The sequence below is a fragment of the Petromyzon marinus genome, chromosome 24, assembly GCF_048934315.1.
Source record: "Petromyzon marinus isolate PM22_M1 ecotype Great Lakes invasive population chromosome 24, UKy_Petmar_22M1.pri1.0, whole genome shotgun sequence".
Classification (NCBI taxonomy): Eukaryota; Metazoa; Chordata; class Hyperoartia; order Petromyzontiformes; family Petromyzontidae; genus Petromyzon; species Petromyzon marinus.
In genome coordinates this window covers 15,109,163-15,124,342 of record NC_133690.1, presented here as the reverse complement: position 1 = coordinate 15,124,342, position 15,180 = coordinate 15,109,163, and the positions used below count along the sequence as shown (strand labels likewise).

Sequence of the window (15,180 nt, the reverse complement as noted above, 5' to 3'; positions counted from 1 at the left end):
CTCGGGTGTGCAGATTGGAAACTCATCTGTTTTTAGAACTGCTTTTTGTGATTCTTTTTTTGTCCCCCCCCCTAACTCCCGGCACCTTCAATTAGCACGGTTGGCTACGTACGGTGCGAAAAAAGTTCAACATGCACACATACGCTACGGGGCTGTCTGTGGATGCGGTTGTACGCGCAACGTGCCAATATGAAAAATTCAAAACACCACAAAGAATGACATGAACGAATCTTCGTTTTAATTAAACATACCAATCACTACGTTCATACACATACACACATTGACAGAGCTGGCAAAACATTTTACTTTGAGAATCATGTTACAATTGCAAAACATTAATTCTCAACTCGATTTTGATATGATTATTCGTCCTTTCTCTTGACCCAATATCTCATAACAGTTAAGCTCGTATCTATTACACAAAACACAATGGTGCCACATTGAATGACAGCCTGAAATTACTCGAAAATACAACGATATTAATAAAAGATCCCTTGACACAAAACTCCCCATACATCTTTATAAGGCCATTGCAAATGTGTACAGTATCCGTTTGCTTATTTCTGATGCATTGCTATCGAACATCAATATCAACCTAACACACAAAGCACACACCCACACACAGTAAGGCATGTTCAACTTAAACTATGGATTTTGACGATGGAAATTTTTAATTGACGGAAAATATTTTGTTTTCGCTGAGCGCACCCAAAGAAGACAAAAACAAATCGAGGCTTTCTCCTGACTTTTGAAAGCCAATTCATATTGTAAAAAAAAAACGACTGGGTGTAAGCTCTCCTCCCCTCTTCGCACTGCTCATTGTGATGTTTTGATAAAGCTTCACCTTTGGTCCTCAAAACGGTCCAATAAATGCCACGCCATTTGTCATCCTAGCAACGTGTCCCATGTCGCACGTTTAACATGTGCAAGTGTATGGGGGGGGGTTCACTCCGGAAGAGCTCCTGTGACGTAAATAGCGTGAGCTAGGATGGGGTATACTTTGTTTTCTTACATGCTATTTATCAATCCACCTCTGGATGAAGGCTTCATCACGCCGTGTTGGTCATGAGGCTTGTTTTATACATACTTCATCACGCTGGTCAGCGCAGATTGCTGATGGGGAGGGCAAGACTCGTTCAGATATCACTCGCCACAAAACATGAACTGTGCCTGGGAATTGAGCTCAGGTCGCCGGATTCCCCAAGCGAAGTGTGCCAATCCTTTGTTTACATTTCAGCAAATAAATGTTTTTAGAGGCATAGCCCAATGCTTCATGAATAAATATCATACCACCAATGCTTCAACAACAATATACAGTACAGTGTATATTAAAAGGACATATTCCACAAAAGAAAAAAAATCACATTTTGAATACGGATTTCAAATTAACGTGGTAAATGAGACCTCACAGAAATATCGCCTTTACCCGCTGCAACACGAACACGCGTGTATTTTTTTCTTTCTCCGTATGCATCCGCGGGTCTTTGTTGTAAGAGAAAAAAATGAAATAAAACAGGGCTTAGCGAGGCATGAAATGATTTTAAACTCCATTCTGAGGCATGATGAATAGTTGGCAGGGCATCGCAAAGCCAATTTCTCCTGATTGTTAGTAGTGCTGCCGGACATTAATTACATTGTCGCGGTCCCCGACGAGCAACACGCAGAGCCGTCAACGCCGCTGCCGCTCTGGTGGATGAGCTCGGGTAAGACTCGAAACTCACGTCAAAAAAACATACATAGCGGTGAGAATTGCAAATATTTGTTGAAGTCAAAATCCCCTGAGCGGCCGAGCCAGCTTGTATCCATATTGGAAACATCACCGAGCAATCTCTGTGTGGACACCCAAAGCCACCCACAGTGTTAAGATATATCCGGTGAGTCATCATCTACAAAGTTGAGTGAGTATATCTTGTTTGCGCCTCTTCATGCCAATTTTGATTTAGGTTCAATCACCAATGGGGGCTCTCGCTATGGTGAAATAAGTGTTTAACCCCTCAGACAGGTTGAACAATGCATCCATCATTATGAGGGCTGGTGATATTAATTCTTGAAAGCCACATACGTTGAGGTGGATGATATAAAATAATGTAGTGTAGGTGCATCACCGAATGACCTTTTGTCATTGGATGGGACTATTTTAAAACGATGGTACTTGTTGTCATGAATTCCTGGGAATCCTACAAGAGGTGGAAATTCTTTACTTGTATGAGCTTAGCTTCCAAATGCGCATTTTATCAAAAACTTGGTCAAATAAAAGTCACAATTTTCACAGTTTTGTCTTTTGCAGATTGGTTTTATATATTTATTCCCCACTGATTTATTGATTGTGGTAACCTAAATTACCGCACCGTGACATACATCAAGTCCTGGAAAATTGCTCGTTAAGGCGGTGAAGTCAAGGGTAATGGTTCAGGGATAGGTGAACTGGGTTTAAACAAACGTAACCAAATACAAAACAATAATATAAGATGAGAGGGATATATAATGCCCACCACAGAGTGAGGCCTCACAGGTGCTCTGATGGCACACACACGCGTGGGCACACACACACATGCTCGCACGCACACACACTCAGGTGCACTATATTTCATGCAGTTTGTCAAATAAAATTTAGGATTAAAAAAAAATTAAGCTCCTTGGAATTTTAGCACTCCCTAAAATAAAAGGGATCAAGATTTTTTTTTTTTTCACACGGCAGACCTAAATTCATCTTGGTGTGTTTAAGTTATGGTTGAAGACTACAACAATGTTTTTACCACTGCACTGGCCGGAAATTAAGAAATGTAGGCACATCAGGGGTGGGTGACTTATTATATGAATTACGGCATAAACGGAAAAGGTTGTATTTTAGTATACTAAGGAGGATAAACCATATGACACATTGATACTTATGAAAAATTGCTTAAGTAATGCGTTCGCGATTTACTCTTTAATTTAAAGAGTGAAATTATACATTCTTATTGCTGATGAAATGCGAGTTCTAATTTTAATGGTTAATACAATTATTTTGACAAAGCACCCATCCCTAATTGCACGTTTGCTGCTGTGATTTATGTAAATCAAAGCAGTAAACATTTAACTGTATGGCAATGTGAGGTGCGTGTAAGTGACAGTGCCGTCTAGAAATTGACACATTTGAATAAAAATTGTTATGTTCAAGTAATAAAATTGTGCGATTAAATAATACAGAGCGGTAATTAATATTACGTCTGCTTTCACAGTGCAGGCACACGCAAAGAAAAGTGCCACGTCATTGCAAATTGGAAATGTATTTCCTCCACATTCATGCCCTCGCAGATAAACGTGGGGGACTAATAACCTTTATTTAACATTACTTTATACACGCTATTGCATTTTGTCATAAAGCCAACATTTAGCTCATCCCAAATCTGCATTAAAACTTATCACCCATCTGTAGCCATGAACCCAGCTTCATTGTGGGAGGAGGTGCATAGCTGTGAATCCCACCTCTACGAAGGAATGGTCGCGTTTGCACTTCATGTCGTTGCATGGTGCACAGCAAAAGGTAGGTGGGTGGATTAGTTTTGGCTGCGAACCTCCTCCCAAAATAACGCCACATTGACAACTATGTACACGGAAACACTTACGTTCACAGACATAAACTTGATTTGAAAACATTTATTTACCACGTGACTCCAATTTCCACTCGACCGTTAAAGTGTAGCGACAGCGGGGTGGCGTGACAGGTTAAGCAAAGTTTGTACACATTCATCGCAAAAGCAACGCAGCACAACAACAGGAGTCCACTGCGATTTCACTCGTTGCGGACGTTGCAGGAGCCGCGTTTCGTGAAGTGTTTAAAACTCGGCGGTGCCCTGCTGCCGGTTCTTCGCAGCCGATCAAGATTTGGACAGGCCTCCGGAATATTGATGAACGCACCGTTTTGGTCCGTTGGGTTAGTTTGGCGAAAACAAAAAAAACAGAGGGTCAGTTGTTGCCGAGTGCGTCTCCAAGATTGTGCTGTAAAACTCAAACGACGGCAACAAAGGTCTGCTGCTGCAAAAATGAACTAAAGGCATTTCGTGGTGACTCGGAGGCAGGGCGTCAGACATCGGTCTCGACGTTTCTGTTGATGCAGTTGTGGTTGAGCGGCGCGCAGTTGTTGGGCTTGAGGGGCATCTTCACCTTGAAGTCAACGTCGTTGCTCAGACCGTCGTCCATCTCCATGTATTCGGACCTGCTCATGGACGGGCTCCTGCTCTTTCTGCTCTCCTCCTGGTGCGAGCAGCTTGAGACGTGCAGGTAGTTCGCGTGCTCTTCGTTGTCCGTCTCGCGGTGGTAAAAGTAGTTGAAGTTGGAGACGATGACGGGCACGGGGAGGGCGATGGTGAGCACGCCGGCGATGGCGCACAGCGAGCCCACGATCTTGCCACCCACCGTCACGGGACGCATGTCGCCGTAGCCCACCGTCGTCATGGTTACGACGGCCCACCAGAAGGCGTCGGGGATGCTGCGGAACTCCGAGTTTTGGTGGTCGGCCTCGGCAAAGTATACGGCGCTGGAGAAGAGGATGACGCCGATGAAGAGGAAAAATATGAGAAGGCCCAGCTCTCTCATGCTCGCCTTCAAAGTCTGGCCCAGAATCTGCAAGCCCTTGGAGTGCCTGGACAGCTTGAATATCCGGAACACTCGCACCAGCCGGATCACCCTCAAAATCGCCAGTGACATGGCCTGCTGGCCACTCCCTTGGTGCTTGGCCATCTCGGTGCCAAGGGTAATGAAGTAGGGCAGAATGGCCACGATGTCAATGATGTTCATGATGCTTTTGAAAAATCCTGGTTTGCTGGGGCACGCAAAAAACCTCACCAGCAGTTCAAAGGAAAACCAAATGATGCAAATGGTTTCCACAATAAAAAATGGATCAGTGAAAGAGCTGCCATGCATAATTTTTACCTGTGTGCCATTGATGTCCTTTGCTGGGAGAAATTTCTGTTCCTTCTCGTCCCTGAATTCAGGCAGAGTCTCGAGGCAGAATATGATGATGGAGATGAGAATGACCAGTACGGAAACGATGGCAATTCCCCTGGCCGGGTTGGAGCTCTCGGGGTATTCGAACAGCAGCCACACCTGCCGCTGGAACTCGTCCGACGGCAGCGGCTTCTCCTCCTCCTTGATGAAGCCCTCATCTTCCTGGAACTTGGCCATAGCCTCGTTGCCGAGCTCGTAGAACTTGATCTCCTCGCTGAACACGTCGATGGAGACGTTGACCGGGCGCCTTAGCCGCCCGCCGGACTGGTAGTAGTAGAGGATGGCGTCGAAGCTTGGCCGGTTCCTGTCGAAGAAGTACTCGTTGCGCAGTGGGTCGAAGTAGCGCGACCTCTTGCTGGGGTTGCCCAGGAGGGTGTCCGGGAATTGGTCGAGCGACTTGAGCTGCGTCTCGAAGCGCAGTCCCGACACGTTGATGACGATCCTCTCGCAGTACTCGTGTGTCAGCGGCTCTGCCGTCTCGGGGCCATCTTCAAGCAACGCCGCGTCGTCCATGGCGTTTGGACAACTGTGCGGGGGTCAGGCTGGCAGGCGGCAGATTTCAACAAAAAATGACAGCAGATAAAAAGCCACGTGGAATTAAAAATACGTAGAAAATCAGTGGCAGCGCAGAAATTAAATAGTATGCTTCGTATAAGTAAGAGTGTGTGGTTGTAAATATTTTAGTAGGTAATGGTGATTTTAACGATGGTGTTGGCTGGAGTTGTAATGTCATTGTCAGAATTTGAATGGCAGTTGATGTCGAATTTCCACAATTTTAACGACGATGTCACAATTCATTTCTGTTTAATGGCAGGCGATTACAAATTTGTAAATTTCAGTTGATTTTACATTGCATGGTCATTCAATGTATAGTAATGCAATGCATGCTGAACATCTTTCATACCGTACGTAGCCAACCGTGCCAATCGGAGGTGTTAATCGGAGGGTAATACTGTAATAGCATGCGTCTTGACAATATACGAATTAGATTCAATCACCCTCCACCACCCAGGAAACACACCCCTCGACAATGGCACATGCTCCTCCGTTGTATGATTACTGTTGCCCTTGCTATCATTAATGGGTAATCAGCGCCAGGGCAGATGAGCCGATTTATCCGAATTATCGGGTCAAATGTAACCTGTTTACTTTTTCCATTCTCGTGATTGTGACCTCGTTTGCATGAACTCGGCTTGCAAAATGAATCCTCATTCATTGAATTTGGTGGCCTGGTCTAGGGGGAGTTCTCCAGATAAATTTACATTCAGATTAGCTGCTTCTTAAGTGAACAACTGCACGTGTAATGCTAGCATGTCATTGCAAAACGTATCACATGATTTTTAAAAAAATCCCAAAAGGCAAGTGATAAACAATGGTTATTATACCTCAAAAGCTAAAGCAGGTTGGCCTGGTTAGTACTTTGGTAGCAAACTGCCTGAGTATACAGTACAGTACTAGGTACTGGGCGTTCTCGGCTTGGGCCGTGCAGTGGCCAAGCTCTGTGCAGAGCTTGGAGTATCACCTTCTCGCACGCATCGGTCTCGTGAATTTAAAAAAAATGGCCTGGCGGTAGCGCATTCCCCAATTGTTGCAGCAGATCACGGTTCGAAGCCAGTGGCCGCCCTGATCAATACTACAGTGTGTACTAACCGTACCAATACTCCAATTCGCACGGTTGGCTACATACGGTGCAAATGTTCAACCTACATCCATACCATACTGTACTATGTGCCGTCTGCTTCACAGTGGACGTTATGAGTCCCGTGACGTCATTCGCAAGAGTAAAACTATAAAAACTTTAAACTACGTTATATTTCACCAGGTAAGGCCCATTGACCTGGCTATCACAAATGCTATCTCAACGAAGTGGCTTATCACATGGAAATTTACAGCAGCCAAATACTAGAAACGAATGTTGATTCTAACGTGGAGGGAAAAACCGGAGGACCCGGAGAGAAAAAAAACACGAAAACACGTGAAAATAGACATGCAAACTCCAAATATACAGGCGTCAGGGTCGGGATCGATCCCTCGGCTCCTGTATACCAGGCGAGGTAGTCAACATCTCGCCACAACGGTGCTCAGTAGGCTACTGCGTGCCGGCGTTATGGTCCAACTTTGCCGAATTTGAAATGCCAGCAGATTACTTAGAATATACAAATCAAAAATTGCCCCCAACTGCATAAACTTGCTAGCACCCTCCTGAAAGTCATGAGACTCAGTGAGACCTTCCTGGGTAAACAAGCATAATAGTCTCAGTGTAGGATCCTCCTAATTAAGAGGCTGATAACTCAGTGAGGCTTTACTACGATGGGCACCAGTAACGCGATTTCACTCAGTTGCTGCTTAGCAAGGGAGTGGAGGGAACGCGATAGTGTAGTTTAATGATAAGCTCACCACCTTACGAATCTGGCTACCCCATTTCGAATCCCGCTCACGACCGACAACACCAGTGACGATTACATGAAACCGTCCTAGGCGTCCTCCTAGGTCGACTCAGCCTCAAATGGGAACCTGGCGCGGTGTGTAAACATCGCGACTGGGGAGACAAAGGCGGTGCGGCGTGTAACGGTGGACACCCACCCGCTCGTGTGCCGTGCCGGCCTTCATATGTGCTCGCGAACAGCACTTGCCCCCGACAGTCTAAGTAAGGGTATCGCTGTCTTGCGTCAAAGCCGGTCACGAAAGGGCACTGGTATTTCTTAACCGGGCAGAAAACTTGTGAAACGCCTTAACGGACAACGATTTGATTGCAATCGTTGGGGGAAAACGGCACGCGCGTGTGCGCACCGCATAACGCACGCGCGTGTGCGCACCGCATAACGCACGCGCGTGTGCGCACACAGCCGTGTACATCACGCGTGTCCAGCCCTTGTCCTATGGAGCGGCTCACCCTCGCCAATAGAATGCGGAATGTATTTTGTTGTCGCTGGCACCAAAACAAAGCGTTTCAATAAGCGTCGTCTCGCGCGCGCTCAAGGCGAACTGCTGTTGGGTTTTAATATTATTTTTAAACCGTTATATGCAATAACGAATCGAGTAAGACAGCGAGAAAAAAATCGGCACGTTTTGTCAACAGCCACCTCCCTCCCCAAAAAAAAAATGGAAAAGCGCATGCAACCTGTTTGAATGATTTATTTATATATTACAGTGAATGTCATAAAAGGCGTGTGTCGTGCACACCGCGCCGTACCAAGGGCGATCCAGTTGCAGACACCCCACTATAATAATTCGGATAAATAATGGGGGGCGGGAAATCCCTACAACATGCTATTTAAAACCCTCTATACGTTTCAACGCACTTATTACATGTTAACACTTTGCTCTGTAAGGCATGGAAGCTGTTACTTCCACAACATTCAAGCAAGCACCTTCTGAGATTAAAGCGAGTCACATTTTGAAAGCAGCGGGGTCTCCGCAAATGCATTGCATCCCAGGATACAAGCACGTGTTTTGTGTACAGACACTTAAAACTCACCAGTTCTGTCGCCGACTCCGTCTCGCCGACTAACATCCGACTTGTCTTCACCATAACGCACGAAGCGCCGCTTGTCGTACATGCCCTCCCCGCCGTCCGCCGCCAATGAACAAGGAAAAGCAAACGCAACAATATCACTGTGCACGCGCACACGGCAAATAAGCGCCTAAGTCGAAACAGCGTCCGGGATTCGCTTAGAATTTATGCACATGAGAAAATTGGGGACCAAAAATAACAGCTTGAGAGCTGACGAAAGAGGGACCAAAATGTATACGGATGCGACACCAGTGAGCAAAGATGATGGTGGTGGTGGTGGCGGTGATAATGATGATGATGATAGTGGTGGTGGTGGTGATGGTGATGATGATGGCGATGCACCAGATGGGTCTCTATTAGCAGGCGTCCCAGTGCTCGCTACATCTCTGGCGCTCTTCGCCACGGAATATAACCCTTGACACAGCTCACGGATGGATGGTTGTATGGGGGGATGTGAGGGGGGGGTACGGGGAGACGGGGGAGGGGAGATGAGTGGGGTGGTGCCTGGGGAGATGGAGGGACGTCGTTGCATAGGACACGGATGGAAAGGAATACACACTGAATACTCTACTGTAATATCACGTTTTGGGGTTTGTTTTTATTGAGTATATAAACTTAGTAAATCGCAGGATCGTTCTATGTATGCATTCGCATGACATCCTGGACACTCTTGGAAACGAGGTGTTCCAACTCCAGGTAAAATATATTCATTAATTGATGAGATGGCAGAGGCTCGCAGAAGAGGTCTTCATCCAGAAGTGGATTTACCAAGGCTAATGATGACAAAAAAAACACTCGAAGTAATGTGCACATTATACGGCATGTGAAATTATTGAACCATTGGAATTAACTGATTTGAAATGTCTGGAAGATGTTTTTTTCTTAATGATTGCTATTACGCGTTATATATTTTTTAACAAACTAAATTTTAAATTTTGTTATTTTTTTTCATCCTGTAGTTTGTTTTTCTGCACTGAAATATGTTTGTCCCCTTCTTAATTTGTACCGCAGCTCTTCCTTTTAAAATAGTATTTTATCTCAATGTGTACTCGTCTGGTTGCAAATGTATTTCATTGGTATACATAGGGTGGGCAGGAAGTCCCTATACTGTATCTCTATGGGTCCAGATGATCAGTTTAAGATAGGGGCGGAGGGACTTTCCACCCACGCTGTATGTAAACAATTCAGGGGACCTGGAAAATAATTTATCTTTTTGTATACCTAGAGAAAATGTTATCAAATAAAGAGGTGAGGGAGAACAGGTTTGAGTGCTTTTTGAAAAAATGCAATTTGATAATCAAAGGCAACATACCAAAGTATAAAATGGTCCAATCATTAACTCTAACAGAAAATGGAACAAAAACACATACAGATGCTGGGAGAAATGCAGCTTTGAATTACACCCAGAGACAGAAAAAGGAACACGTGACTCAAAAACAAAATGGAAATTAGGAACATCATGTCGACTGTTAAGAAAAGCAAGATGCTTTGAGTATTAGACATTGCTGAGAGGGATGAATGGCCGATGGCTAAGACTGGTGACAGAATGGCAGCCAAAGGCGAGAACGCAACTAAGATGATGGTCACCACAGAGATGAGATCAGCTCATCATCAGGAGCGGGATGAATTCTGGCATTGTAAGACCATGAGAATTGTCTTCAGTCTGGGAAGGTCTTTCATATTTTCTGTGATAAAGGGGTTGTTCAATAACTTGTAATTTTATGCACCTTCTGTGTTCATAATTACTTCAAGCTCAGGCATGTATGTTGTCTATCCTTCGATCATAAGAAAAAAAACACGCTTGTTCATAGATAAGTTATTGTAAGTAAACAGTCGAGCACCATATTCTTAGTTTTTTCGGTAAAGTCACGTTGAAGAGAAACAACAAAATAATAAAATATATATTAAAATAAAAATATAATTATATTTAAAATATATATATATTATTATTTTGTTGTTTCTCTTCAACGTGACTTTACCGAAAAAACTAAGAATATGAATTACTGCAGTCACGAAAGCTTTAAATCAAAATTTAGTCGAGCACCAGTTGCACAATTCTAAAAAGACGACAAACGCTGAAAATAGTATATTTCACCACGTGGCACACGTACTGTAACCACAATTGAAGGGTATACTTTCCAAATTAAAACTTAATAAACGTAAAAAAACTCGTCCATAAAGTAGGATCTGATTAAAAGTTAATAACTTAAGTGGATGAAATGTGAAGAGTATACAAAACCATCGAGGGTAGATTGCCAATGAAATGGAACCATTGTGAGTTCACTACAATAGGCGATTGTTTTCTCAAGCCACGTCGAGTAGAAGGCACTCCACTAGAGGGGGCCCTAGAGAGCCTCTCTATAAGGCATGTTGGCCTACTCTTCCACACTGGTCATACAACTTGAAATAGGTGGGACTACCCATACTTTAACACAACCACTTACGACGTGCCCACAAAACTGCCCGTGGTGTTGTATGTTATATAATTATTTATTCGGAACACCCATGAAAACATCTCACCAAAAGGTTATTGGTAGTTTTGGGAGTTGGACGCCCGTCTTCTATGAATAAGGATGGTCGCATTGTAGCTCGTCGCTTCCTTTGCAGAAAACCAATGGAACTTGCGCCACCTTGTGTCCACGGTTCAAATGCGCATGCTTGGAATCGAGGGACAGAAATAGAACGCATAGATTCTGGAACATACGCGGGCTAATGACATTCGAACTGTTTACAAAAAAAAGTGTGTTTAAAGCATGGCACGTGGCGAGGTGTGATGATGCATACCTGTCAACCCATATGGTTTGCCCGTAGTCTTCCACAGGGAAATTGGGTTTGCAGGTCCATTCATACGGCGTACAGCCGTTTGTGATGGGACTTTGTAGGATGAACGTTGCTATTTATAAGGGCATTGGGTGACCAATAAGGTCTGAATTGACCTGTAATAAGGTAGGCACTGATAAGGGGTTGTCATGTATGATGATGCCAGGTGGTCAGGAAATTATGATAGAGTGGCAGCCAATCAATACATGTCGCGCGTGCGTTAGCTTTGCAACTGTGGAGATGAAGCGATGGAATCAGATCGCTTGAAGGGTGCCGGTTGGATTATTACACGGCTGGATCGTGAGAGATAGCGTTGGTTCGGGGTCGCCTTCATCCAGCCGTGGGTTGACCTTGGCTGATGATAATTATTCTCGAGGGATGTAGGAGGGGTTTCCTGTGAGCTAACCGCGCGGTGTAAGAATGTCCCACAGTAATTGTCGCCCTCTCGTGCTGAATGTGTGTATGCAGCGCTGCTGGCGGCTACGTAATTCAACGGGCATGCAAAGATTACTGTTGTAAGCATGTAAAAATGCATTATTATTTCAATGTATATTAATAGAATTGTGTGTGTAAGACTCAATTATGCTGGTTCCATGCGCACTTCATGCGTTGTGTTTTTTTTCTTTCGAATTTGGGATAATTAGAACGAGAAAGTATCGACAATAAATGAGGCAGTATTGATTGAGAAGACCAAAGGTAACGCAAACAATAGCAAGCAAACAAAGGATGCAGTTTGAGCAGGACAAACTTGATGCAAAGATGACAGTATAAACAAGTCAGACAAAACGGGACAGAACGAACGAGATACATGAAGTAACGAACTATACAGGCATTACAAACAGTTTAAACAATGCTAACGACACATTACAGTTTAACAATATCCACAATAGATGTTGGTTTTTGTTTGATCGCGTAAATATGTGTTGTTAAACCCGCCACCACCCGACACGGAGAATCAGTAAAGTTTTTATCGTGAACAGAACGTGGCAATTCATTACTAGTACAGCACACCGGTGTGTTGGTGAGTACATCCACGACTTAAAGCTTTCGTGACTGCAGGAATTCATATTCTTGGGTCTTTCGGTAAAGTCACGTAGAAATGGTTAAAAAATAATAATAATCATCATCAAAAATAACAACAGAAAACTACGACGTTTCGCTCGCAACGCAAGCGGTCGTTTATTTGAACCGTTCTACGTGACTTTACCGAAAGACCCAAGAATATACATCCACAACATTGACAATTAGAGAACACAGTACAGAACAACGAATATAACATTTTACTAGATATTGAACGTAGTAGTCAAGACGCAAAATGCGAGAGTAGGTGGTGGGAGTGAATTCGCGACTCGCTTGCAATTCACGCGATTATAATTTTACATTGAGAAGAGTGAAGGCCCTTTGGATTTACTGTGGTGTCATATTCCATTTGCACAAAAAAACATTTGGTTGGCCAATGGCTGTTGATGATATAATTACACGTACATTCGTATACTTTATTTATAACCGGGTGAAGGCCCGTTGAGAGCACAGGCGTGCTTTTCAAGAGACGAGGGTTTAAACAAGGATAAGCGCACGAAGCATAAATCTAAAATGAAGATAATGGCAGTCACTACATTTCCAACACATTTTTTATGATCAGTCATAAATATAATCAGCAATGGATTGACAAAGGGCTGTAAATTACTATCATAAATACAAAGACTTGCAATAGATCAATACGAGAGACAAACCCGATGGTGGGTGTGCTCATCAGGATATTGTTATCAGAAACACGTGCACTCAATATTGAATAATTAATGACATTTTCCAACTTTTTTATCAGTATTATTGTTACAAATTTTCTAATACAAAGGATAGTTGGATTTATTAACGGCTGGTACACAAACCATACGCAGCAAATATGAATACACTTTAAACCCAATGTACAGAGGTAACAAAACAAAAATCGTGACAGGGAAAAAAAGCTTACAAAGGGATCCCACTGCGTAGTTTGGCGATCCACTCAATGTCTTCCTGAGATGCGAAGAGGATAAATGAAGTGTCCCCCGCAATAGATCCTAGTGGGCAGGTTGATGCGATATCGTCCACGGTCTGAGACTCATGGCCACAGTCGCACTAAGAGTCATCTCTCATTTTCCACTTGTGAAGCGAGAGGCCGCATCGGCTGGTACACAAACCATATGCAGTGCTGCCAACTGTGGCTGCAGATTTTTTTTTGTCGTACGTTGTTATGTATATCGTTTATTGTTAAATTTAAAATCACAGTTCCTATGATTACTGTTGTTACATTGTTTTTATAGCTTTATTTTGGTGATTCGAAAACATATGGTTAATCTAAATTGTCTTATGGTTGTTGTTGTTGGCTTGCAAATTGATTTTTGCACATAGCCTTTTAATACGTTTTTTTTGTGTGTGGAATATTTGCTGGTTTATTCCAGGATGGTTCTGTTACGCGTTGTCGCTTTAAGATGTTCAAATTTTGTTTGTTGCACCCGACTTAAGAGCCGCATGGCTCACAGGGCTATACCTAATAAACGAAACTTGAAACTTGAATGTCCTGTGCGCATTCGGTTGAGAGCTGTCCACTGTGTTGGTGGGAGATTGAAGCCAGGGATCGATGCTGTTCGGTCAGTGGTGAGGTGTTGGATTCTTTAAACTATAAACTAAACTATATACTCTTTGGTTCTTTCGGTAAAGTCACGTAGATCGAAACGTCGTGATGTATTGATTTTCTATCTACGTGACTTTACCGAAAGAAAAGAGTATGGATTCCTGCAGCGACGAAAGCTTCAAATCATTTGGCTATCATTGTTGGCGACCTGGCCAACAATGATAAATGGCTTATCATGCAGAAATGTATATCAGACAAATATTCCGGAGGACTCCGAGAAACATCCACGCGATCACGGGGAGAGCATGCAAACTCCAAATATACAGGCGTTAGGTCAGGATCGAACCTACGGCCTCCAGCATACCAGGCGAGGTAGTTAACATCTCGTCCATCTGGATACTGGGTTGGTGCCAGGGGAAGTGATGACAACCTATCTTATTCCAGATCAATTCAGACCTTATTGGTCACCCCGTGCCCTTATAAATCGCAACGCTCATCCAATAGGAAAGCAACATATAAATGCGAGTTCAAGGAACTCCAAACGTCTGCAAACAAAAAACCCAATGTAAAATGCTATAAACCAACACGATCCGTGGTAAACATTTTTAACAGCGGAATATATTCACACACGTGCTCATTTTTCCCAACACAATTTTAAGATTCAGTGAATATATTCATATCAAAACAACTCGAAATGTGTGCATGCAGAAAGAAAAATCAACACGTGCATTTCATATTCCAACAATGGATGAATGTAGCAAGATGATGTACGTCCACTACTTATTTCCCGAGTGCATAATTGTTGGCTCAATGGCCACTAATTATACATTTTAAAATATCTACGGTGTATTCGGTTAACTTTGTAACATGAATTTAGGATGTTGGTACAATACAGTACCATTGTACACAACATTGTATTATTTAAAATATATCAGATCACGGTCTATGATCAACGGTTAATCATAGGCAGCATGTTGTCCATGCACCCCCATGATACATGAACAATAGCGCGATTCAAAATGGACAATTAGAAGTGGAGAACAAAACATTGAAAATGATAATCTGTAATCATGATTACAGTGCACAATGGCACTCAATGAGGCCCCTTTAGAAACTCAAGAAACCTAAATAATTGAATTTGCATAAACGCGCTTCCGGATCCTGGCGTGAAGAGGCTGTTAACAGCGCGCGGTGAAAAAGTAGTCCCGTAGACTTGTCCGCGTCGTACGAACCTATATTTTCA

General features: G+C 43.4%; 1 protein-coding gene across 2 annotated transcripts; it reads right to left on the bottom strand.

Annotated features, from left to right (window-relative positions):
- Positions 1–216: 216 nt before the first annotated feature.
- On the bottom strand, positions 217–8,955 carry LOC116945592 (potassium voltage-gated channel subfamily A member 3-like). 2 transcript variants are annotated; one of them, XM_032960055.2, is made up of 2 exons: positions 8,468–8,955; positions 217–5,531 (listed from the first exon to the last, which is right to left on the bottom strand). In XM_032960055.2, exon 2 carries the CDS (start codon positions 5,500–5,502, stop codon positions 4,066–4,068), a length of 1,437 nt encoding a protein of 478 aa, XP_032815946.1. In that variant the 5' UTR covers positions 5,503–5,531; positions 8,468–8,955; the 3' UTR covers positions 217–4,065. The 2 variants fall into 2 exon arrangements, with proteins under 2 accessions (XP_032815946.1, XP_075925545.1); XM_076069430.1 differs by lacking the exon at positions 8,468–8,955 and adding an exon at positions 7,573–8,461.
- Between the last annotated feature and the right edge of the window lie 6,225 nt (positions 8,956–15,180).